General features: G+C 38.6%; 1 protein-coding gene across 3 annotated transcripts in view; it reads right to left on the bottom strand.

Annotated features, from left to right (window-relative positions):
• Positions 1-969: 969 nt before the first annotated feature.
• The window catches only part of LOC130186086 (membrane-associated phosphatidylinositol transfer protein 2-like), a 52023-nt gene continuing 42189 nt past the window's right edge, over positions 970-10803 (bottom strand). For all 3 annotated transcript variants that reach the window (XM_056402817.1, XM_056402818.1, XM_056402816.1), the window contains 2 exons: positions 10622-10750; positions 970-9208 (listed from right to left, as the gene is read on the bottom strand). In XM_056402817.1, the coding sequence (XP_056258792.1) occupies positions 8840-9208; positions 10622-10750 (498 nt within the window). In that variant the 3' untranslated portion in view covers positions 970-8839. The remainder of the gene's footprint in view (positions 9209-10621; positions 10751-10803) is intronic.

Here is a 10803-nt window from a genome sequence, read left to right as displayed (position 1 = left end):
ATTAATTAAATAATAATTAATAATTAAAAGTTCACTTATTATTGTTCAATAATTTGCAGAAAAGTGGTGACAATCGTTTGTTTGACTTTGTCGAAAAACCAACGTGTTAGTTCGTCTCCTAACAGTTTCCAACTTCCCTTCCTCATCTGTGGCTCTCAGCCTAAATTTGTTTCTTACTTAAGACATAAATATTTAAAAATATCTCATAAATATATAGTTTCAGATTTTAAAATAAGCTCAGTAATTTTAGTAGTCGATGTACCCCAGCGAGTACTTATGGAATTGCCAAAGGGTATCTGGAAATATTGTGAAAGTAGATCTAATAATTTAATGAATAATTTACTATCTAATAAAACATATATATACACAAGATACAGCCACTTATTTATAAGAGGAATGTCAACACGAATAAGATTACAAATATGATTAAGCGGTAACCCTGCAGCTACAACATGATTCAGCATCGACAGCATTTTAGTGCTGAGAGACTGAGAGCATGAAGACTAGTTACCAGAGGAATCAAAATGGATTACTAAACATATGGATGGATTACAGAACAGGCCCACCAGGCATAGGCCCTGGGGCCCATGGAGTCTGTTCACATTTCTTGTCGGAAAGTCAATCAAATAACTACAAAGAAATGAAAAACATGCAAGAGTCACAAAACTACTTCAGAGATGCAAAAAACTACAAATAGATAAAAAACAAGTATGACTTGATAAAAAATTATTACAAAGAAATGCAAATGGTTAAGAGGCACCAGAAGTAGCTAACTGAAGCAAACCGAAACAGCTGTTTTTAAAACAAGATAAAACGTGTTGATCAGTGAGCTTTACAGGTGCTGGGAGCTTTTATCTGTTCACTGCAAAATAAAAACTATTCATTGCATTATTTTATTTTTTTAATTATTTTTACAGGAACCCTAACTTTTCTTTTAGTGTCTAAAATGCGGAAAGAATTTGCACAGTATTCAAGATGTATCCATATATTTGTATTCAAGAGGAATATCAGCACAAATAAAATTACAAATTTGTGTGATGCTGATCTTACAACAGGCTAACCACCGTACATGCTTCAGCACAGCTATAGCTAACATTTGCTAATTGACAATAAACACAGTTTTTCAGGTATTTGGTCATAAACAAATTAAAATTCCAACCTGATGTTGGCACTAGAGGAATAATAACTGCATCACCAAAGTTAATACAATTCATCCTATGGGGAACATGAATCTTTGTACCAAATTTCATGCAATCCATCCAATAATTGTTGAGATGCTTCCCAAAAAAAAAAAACCTAATGTAAACCAGCAGGTAGCGCTATGGGGAAAAAATCAGAGGATCACTACAGTTGGTAACATTCATCCTCTGGGGAACATGAACGTCTGTAGAAAATTTCAAGACTCTGGACGACCAACATCCACTAAAAATCCAATAAAAACACACATACTCATGTCGAGTTACCGTCCAATTGGTTTTATTCCACAGTACAGACAATGGTAGAGAGCGCTGGGGTCAGAGGTCAAGCTTCTGACATATACGGTGTGAACTAGGAGACATCAGTACCTACTGTATCCTATGTCTGAAAACAACAACACGAGTCACAATCACTCAGAGAAGTTATTCTGACTCTGCTGTCGTTGATTGAATACACAGTGTTTTGATCAGTGTTTATCAATGTCATGGATAGAAGGGTAACACTGTTAACATGTAGAAATGGGTCATGACCACCTGTATACACTATCCCCCTGTTTAGCATGAATAAGCAGTATACAAACACTTAATAAACTCTAATGTTTCATGTGCAAATATAAGAACTTAAATGAGTATTTAATATATTTATCAAACTCAGCCTGACGCCGCCATAACTGGTGTATAAACAGTAAATTAATGCTTTGAAAAATAAATTACATAACATAAAAGCTGCAACTATATGTGAATAAATCCTTTTTAAGCATTTAACAACTGTTTATGCACGTTTAAAAATTCACAGGCAGATTTTTAAAGGTTTTTTAAATTTGTTTCAATAGACATATGATTGTATCTATGTTATGCTATGGTAATAAGTATTAACTGTTAATTATCTAATTATGGATGCTTCATACTGCAGAAAGTTACGTATTAATACATTGAAAAAGTGGCCTTATAATTGCTTATTACTACATTATAGTGTGTTAAAAAAACATTTATTAAGTGTTGATATACTGCTTATAAATGCTAAATAAGGAGATTAAAATAAAGTATTACTATAGTACTATTAAATTTGAGCATGTGAATCTAATTTCAAACACTGCATATATCCAAAATATATATGAATTATTGCCACCATATATTTTAACACCTTAATATTTGTCACAGACCTACTGCTCTATAGTATTTGTGATGCTTTATTACAGTTGTGTATGTACAAAATATGACTGATCTTCCTGCTGCTGTGGGATAATTAACAACCTCTAAATAATGATAACTCACATAAAATGTTGGTGCAACTTTATAATAAGGCATCCTTTTTAAAGGCTAAAGGTTGTGATTGGTTTATTAATGGTTAATAAACAATTTACTAATATAATTTCTAATAATACTACAGTAAAACCCATCAATAAGGACAACTTTCAGGTTGCCAGGTTGTGAAAAATACCTTTGGCTGCTGTTTAACCTTAATATTTGGTTAAAATACTGTCATAAATGTTGGTAACCCATTAGTAAATGTTCATGGGTTTCTCACTTATTTAAATAAGCTTTCAAATAATTATATTTATTTTGATTTTAATATTTTAGAGACGACATTTTTATCAAATAATAAAGTAAATAATTAATCATCAAGTCTGCAGTTATAAATGTTAGTAGGATGTAATGTCAGTGGTCAAAATGGTCTAATCAGTCAAAGAGATTTTTCACAACCTGGCAACCCAAACATTGATCAATACCACTGTCATATTTGTTCATTAAATATACAGTCAGCAGCAGATTAGCTTATTTTAGTGTCAATGGTGGAAACAGGGCTCTGACCAAAGAAAACAAAATTTGCCTAATTAACATATTATGTCTCATTTCAATCTGTACAAAAAACAAAATTAGAATTAAATTAGATATTATATGGTGGGTTATGTGAGGGCTGTCGCCGGGGGCCCAGGCTAGTTGTTTCCAGTCTTGATGCTATGCTAAGCTAAGTTAAGCTAAACAGATGTTCCTTTTAGCTCATATTGAATGGAAAGATATGAGAAGGGTATTGATCTTTTCATCTAACTCTCTGCTATGATGTCAACCTATTGCTTTAATCATTAATAAACCTTTCATAAATGGCACCTTGCTATAAAGTGATACCAAAATGTTTTATTGTAAAATGTCAATAATTAAAACTAATACTGGACTGTGTACTGCAGATTAACATGTAGGTGTCTATTACATTTTATCCAAAAGTGGCAATAATTTCAATAATCTCAAATATAACCAGCTGAATTTTTGAAATATATATATATATATATATATATATATATACATATATATATCATCAAACAGTGAGGACGTAGTGGACAACATAACTGGTTTATTATTGTTAAGCATGTAGATTAAGTAGTTCCAATCTGATTGGATGACATGCAACAGCTTGTTAAATAGAGCTGCTTCATTATGGGGTTTTAACTTTTTATCATGCACCCGCTGCTGACTGAAAAACCAGTCTCAAGTTATATTTCAAAGGTTCTGTAAAATACTCCAGTTTGAAAAATAGGTACAGTAAGTCCTATAAAACGCTCAGCGATTGTTGTAAAGAGACAGCAGAGGTCAACAACAGCAGCTCGAATACAAATAGTTTTCACTAGGTGTGAAACACAACTGCAGGTGGTGTGTGTGATCTCAGACTGTGAATTGCCTGTAGCTTGTATTGGTGTAGATTGTGCCCCTGCTGTGACAGTGGTTTATTTTGCCTGGCTGTGATAGGAACAATAATATTGCACTGGTAAAAACAAAAAACCTTCCCGTGTTGGTCCATAGCATTAATGACCGCCAAAATAAAAATGCTACATATTTCAAATATATTTCACCTGAAATTTCCATAATAACATCATGAGCTTTAGGTAAATAAATAACTCTCAACCATATAAGGTCCTACATATACATCTTTACATTATGTACACTGACATATCCATGGTTCCTGAACAGACTCAGGATCCAAATGGTGGAGACATTCAACTCAGCAGCCAAAAGGCCAAAGGGGAACAATGTGTTTGTATCCAAAAGCCTGCCACCAACAGCACAACAGAAACTCAATGCAAAGGTCCATTTGCAAAACAGCTTATTGTCCATGATTACAGAAACTCACTCGACCTCTGCCCCTCAAGGAAAAGCTTTAAAAACAGATTCATCATTCTGTTAAAGCCGTTTTTCTTTTCTTTCTCAGACATGGACAACATCAGATTTGTAAAGATGCAGTCACCTAAAGCCCAAATATACATATACATGTCCCCTTCTTCCTAGAGTAAAAGCTTGAATAGTCTAAATGAAGGGGTTTTCAAACAGACATGAGACAAAGATACTGTGTTGAAAGAGATGATGGCTTTCTAAAAACAATGGGGATTTAGTCTTTGTGGTTTGGCCCGTTTACCAACGTGGTCAAGTGCAATTAAGGTACTTTAGCTTTAGCTGCGATAGCCGCCATTAGCATTAAAAATCATACTCCTTCTCGGAGTCATAACTCAGTCAAATCTGCACACACAGACATAATACAGACATTTCTAGATTCATTGTGACTTACAGTTTCTGTGGATGTCATTATCTTCGACGCCCATGTTCGAATAAACGTCCGAACAGCCACTTATAAAAAGGGGGGAAATGGTCGCTCCTTAAAACTCCGGAACTTGCCTGAGAATCATCGCGTTTCTAACTTTTCTACAGTATTAAAGTAATAAACTGTAAGTTGTCTGTACAGTCACGGACACACTGCAAACAGTAACTGCTAATCGCTAATTCGACATAGCTTTAATTGTGTCAACTTGCCAAAATGAAGACAACGCTTAGCTTAAAAACAGGGCTAAAGTTGCCGCCCACAATGTACTACGGAAGCCGAGAAAGGCCACACTCGCAAATATTTTTTTATCGCGTTAACTCCGGGTAACGGATAATTATTTCGTTATCTCGAAATAACGGATAACGGAGATTTGTTTTCCCGAAAAACTGGATAAATATTCCGTTATCTTGACATAACAAAGCTCACTGACCCCATGACCGCCCGATTACACTCACAGGTTACATCCCCAAAGCATTATGGGAACTGTAGTTTCAAAACGTGGAGCATATTTATCTACTAATTAGAAGTAAGATAAACAGTATTAAAAGGACAATTGGAGGACAGGGGAGGGTTTTGGAGGGCGCAGTTGTCTCAGTGTCAGACTTTGAAAACCCCTAATCAAAATACTTCATGTTTGGCACATTTACTTGCATTATTTTCATATCCTGACAAAATGTACAGACATGTGCACCTGCACATAGAGTATACCCTGAAATAAATAAAAAGTGTCATGCACTACAGAGGTGTTCAAACGTAGCAACATGAGATGGTAACTACAGTCTATTTCCACTGTAAACTAGTGCAAAAAACAACAATGAGGTTACACAGTTGATTAAACTACAGTATCAAGAGAATGATTTTGGCTTCTGTGGTGGGTTGAAGACATTATCATCACACAGGGAGTGGAAACAAGACACACTCCTGTGCAGTGTGGAAGCGAGGCATAAAACAACAGCATAGTAAAAAATGAAATGAACAGGAGGTACAACTTACTCTAACAGCTTTCATGGGTTTAAAGAATAGGTTCACAAAGTCTGTCTTAAAACATTGGTCAAGTGTCTGATTGAACACTGACACAGGCTGTAATCACCCTGCTCTTCCTGCCGGCTGTGATCTTTTCCTCAAGCGTTTCAAGTGTAAGTGATACGGGACAAAATACACTTTCTGTGCAAAAATATATTCAAACGTTCATCTGAAGCTAATATGAGGCTTCAGCCAGCTGTAGGGGTGGGAGAAAAAAACAGTTTTGAATTAATTTGCAGTTTCCAAAACAATCACACTTTACACATTTTGGATTTAATTAAAGTACTTTGTCAAAACTTTATAGGTCTACGCCATCATACAGAGACGATTTTGAATTGAGAATAATTTCTAAATTGAATCACGACCCTGAAGAATTGGATTCAAATCTAAATGAAATAGTGAGGTTCCCGAATATTTCCACCCTTAACAGTCTGATTTAGAAAAACCAGGTGAATATCTTGAATAAGGTGAGGACATTTTTAGTGAGAAAATCCCTCTTTGCCCCCCCACTGTCACTTTGGGAGATATGCACTTGATTTGCTTAATCTTTATATTAGTTTTATGTAAAGTTTCAAATGCACTGAAAACATATTTGCACAGACCAAGGACTGTGGATTTTGTCCCCCATTAAGAATCATTACAAGAAGCAAAACCTGTTTGAACGTACATTTGTGCACCTGTCTGTTTTAAGACAGGCTTGACAAACCTCTCCTTTACTGAGCAAGAGTGGCCTGGGTGGAAAATCAGATTCTTTTATGCACATGGTTTGTGTTTTTGGAGTGAAGATGTGAGGCGGCTTCTTCTTCTTCTTCTACGTCCCCTTTGAATGAAAATATACAGTTCAGCAGACAGACACAACAAAATGATGTTTGAGGACACCGGCGATTTTCTCCCCACCTATACATTCACCACTGAAAAGGATCAATCCAGCCTTTACAACATTCATGCTGAATCACTTCCAGCCCCATTCTTCGGTCCATCTGGACTCACAGGTCAGTGTAAGTGGGACTCCCCGCCTCCACACCCCCCACCACCACCACCACCACCACCACCGAGTGTCCAGCCTGAAATGAAACAGGCTCCTCGGCAGAAACATCCGGGTCCATCCTGTTCGATATCACACGAGCAGAAAAGAGCAAAAAGCCGGGGAACACCACAGGAGTGTCTACCAGCAGCAGCACATGTGGGAAACAGAACTCCACCCACAGGCGGATCAGAGGTATTGCAAGCAGATGAATATATAAAGGGATTGTTGCTGTGGACTGTACAGAGTTTCAGTTGTTGCTTTAATGCTGCATGCCCTGTTTTCCTGCTTCCTGGTCCATCTGTGGAGTAAGTGTCTGGTTGGATATTAAGGCCTTGGACGGCCCAGAGGCCACACTGAAATAAACACTACAGAGTCTCACACACGGTGGAATGAAAACTGGAGCAGTTGGACGTAAGTATAAGTCGCACATCAGTGATGAACTCGACAGTTCTCTGGCTAAGACAAGAAGTACTTTCCTCTGTGATACAATATATTTCAAGATTTCAAACCCAGTTCTCTCATATTTAAAGGACCAGTTCACCCAAATTCTAAAATAAATACATATTTTATCTTTTACCTCTTGTGGTATCTGGCTACATCTTCACTTTTTGTTTTTATGTGCCCAGGTTCTGAGATATCTGTCTCTGCTTCCACCCCAATACAACAGAGGTGAACGGAGCTGAAAATTTAAAATATTAAGGGACTCATTTGGCAGTTCATTAGGAACACCTAAACTAACGCTGCAATAAATCCTCCTCCATGAAGGCTACAACATTCAGTTTGTTCAGTGTTAGAGAGGTGCAGATTCACCTGTATGATCATTGTGGAGGATGTGGTTTGTGCTGCTGTTGAACTGTATTGCTTCATACAGAGGTGCGTCTTTCATCAGCATCATTTTTTCCAGCAGCAGCAGCTGTTTTCAGAGAAACATCTGTAAAACAGTCAGAGAGCAGCTGGTGAACATAGCGGAGCATTTAGCAGCTACAGAGTCAGATATTCTCTTCAGGAGCCGGTGGAGACCGAACACAGAGCTAAAAGAGAGGGAGCACTCAGTTTACGTCATCATAATCAATACGTTGATAATAAGTGACTTAAAACTTAACGTTTTTCATAGAGTAAAGTAGAAAGTAGTTCCACTGACAGTTCTCCTCTATAGTACTGGGCTGGAGGCAGACAGACATCTCTCGCTCTGGAAGAATAAAACCGAAGCTGTTTGAATAAACACCACGACAGGTAAAAGAGAACATATATATTTTTGTAATTTGGAAAACCTGACTCTTTAAGATTTTAATCTTCATTTCCAAAAGTTCTTCCTTCCTTCCTCCGTGGTTCGTCTTTTCCTCTTTTTGCATTGTGAGGGTTTTTTCTTCACGTACTTATTGCCAGTCACTGCTGGGGGAGAGTGTGTGAGACGCGTCGCTCAGCTGACAGCGGGACGGAAACAGAAGGTGAAAGTCATTGTTTTTTTGTTTTTTTTTTTCGCCATGGCTGCCAAACCAACGCAGCCTGAAACCCGTGCTCGACTGTTTGAAGATGAAGATGAGTCTGGCTCTGCGGTTTGTCCTGAGCTCATGAGTGTGAATGCTTGGACAGCGTATTGTATATGTGTGTGTGTGTGTGTGTGTGTGTTGAGAAAAGGGGGAGAGGGAGGGAGTCCCGTTATACGAGATTAGTTTAAGGCTTACAATATTTCACTAAATCCTTCCTTGTCAATTTTTTCAGTGGTTAGTGATGTTTCCTATAAAAGTATTACTGTAAAAGAGTCATGCTACACAACTGTCTTTTGTTCGCTGGATCCCTCTTGGCCTGATTGGTCCACTCCTCCTGGACAGATCCCTCTTTATCCCTCCTCCCCTGTTCTCCTCTGATCCAATCAATGTGTTGTTTATGCTAAATCAATCACCTGTCTCTTATTCTAAAATACAAACCCTCCTACCACTTCCTCTCTTTGTCTAGTCCAGAGATCATGGTGGTTCAGGCCGGGTCCTTTAGCTCCTTTTTGAACTATTTCGGGCCCAGTAAGCCTCCACTGCCCTCCTTGGTGCTCCCGCTGCGACCCCAGCACCCTGCAGCTATACTCATACTCCTCTGCGTTGCTCCCGCGACCCCTCGTTCCCGCTCCATCTCGCACTGGCTCAGCGTACGCTCAGTCCGGCCCGGCTGGTTGGGGGACGCCGACCCCGCTCCGCCGGGCTGCTTAGAGGAGATGGTGCGAAAGATGTGGTTGCGCTTACGAAGGAACTCTCCTCCGGCCGCGCCCAGGCCGAAGCTGCCTTTACGGAGGACCATGCGGGCGCTGGCGGACTTGGCAGGACGGGTCCTCTGGTTGTACTCCAGCTGGGACAGGTGGGAGGCGTAGCCGTCCGAGATGAACTGGAAGAAATATACGATCAGGGAACAAAGAAAGGTTTCACGCAGAACTTCACCTGCTTCCAAAAGAGGTCAAAACTCCAGAAACATCTGCAGTGAACAGAAGAACTTTATTAGACCGATGCATTTGGGCTTGTGGCCTTCAGACCAGATGAAGGACGCGTCGGTCTAATAAAGTTCCTGTTGCTGTTGCTGGAGTTTTGATCTCTTTAGAAATATATGATCAGGTTTGGTTTGATAATCCCTTATGGACAGTCTAAAAATCCTCAATACACACAATAATAATAAAAACCTTTCATGTCTTTGAGAAAAAAGTGGAATATAATAAAAAAAGTACATTTACAGAAGTAATGTAGTATAATATATTTACATATTTTATCTTTGTGACTCCTTACACAAGCATCTAGTCGAAGCCTCTTGTCACGTTTCAGATGTTTATGAGCTGTCAGCACCAAAGAGACATTTCCCATCTAAACTGAAGGTAAAATTATCAAGTGTTTCACAAAAACCTCTCTCCTTTCACACGGATCATCTCACGACCCCTCAGATTTATCATGTGACCCTTTAGAAGGTCCCGACCCCTCGGTTGGGAACCTCTGACCTAAAAACCAACTGTATATAGTATTTAAAACCAGCATGGATGCATCAGTATTAACAATCTAATAATGACATTTATGATAATATATCATATATAACATTTTGCTGATAGTACTTCTGAACTTTTACTTAAGCGGGATTTTGAATGCAGTATTTTAACATCAGGGTATTGATACTTTTACTTATGTAAAGGATCTGAATACTTCCTCCACCACTGACTGAAAATATCACAGACCTCCTGGGCCACAAAATGTTATAGCTTCAAACTGGTTCTCAGTCTGTCCCTGTTCTCTGTAACTCCTCTTTTCAGAGTCCAGTTTCACTGATCTGGTAGAGCATCATCTTTGCTCTTGAGAATCGTTTCAAAATACTCGAAAAACGTCAGTGAAAAACTATTCGTGGCACGGCCTCTAAATGTTTGTAAAGCAGGTTTGGGAGTTGTCCACTATTCATCAGTCCTGACACTCGCTTCCTCTGTAACGTCCAGCTGTTCTGCTCGTTCCTTTTTTATTTTTCAGAGGGATCAATAAAAGTCACAGATGTTTTGCGTTAGCGATGTCTCACTCTGATTGGCTGTCCAACAGTGTTAAGTACCAAATTAAAAAGACGTTTACACAAGGTTAGGTCTGTCTCAACAAGCAGATGGTTAAAATGTTGTAAATGAGGAACTAACTTCCATATTCATGACCATCGCTTCACCTCACCGACTTCGCGAAAACAACAACAATGTGCTTTCACTGTCTGTCAGTAAATATGAGCACATGAATATGATCTGTGAAACATTATGAGGCAGCTTTGCTAAAAGGATTTTCTCCTTACCTGACACTGGTGCTGCATTTTCTTTGTGGGTCTCCCCACTATGTAGATGTGGAACGGAGGCAGGCCAATCGACGTGTACACGGAGATGTCCTTGGTGGAGCCGTAGGCCGCAAAGATCCTCATGTGGGCCTGGATCAGAGAGGGATTTCATTGTATCACTGCCTCACACACACTAACACACA

The sequence above is a fragment of the Seriola aureovittata genome, chromosome 18, assembly GCF_021018895.1.
Source record: "Seriola aureovittata isolate HTS-2021-v1 ecotype China chromosome 18, ASM2101889v1, whole genome shotgun sequence".
NCBI lineage: Eukaryota > Metazoa > Chordata > Actinopteri > Carangiformes > Carangidae > Seriola > Seriola aureovittata.
Note: the sequence above shows the minus strand (reverse complement) of the source record. Positions and strands in the feature narration are given on the sequence as shown.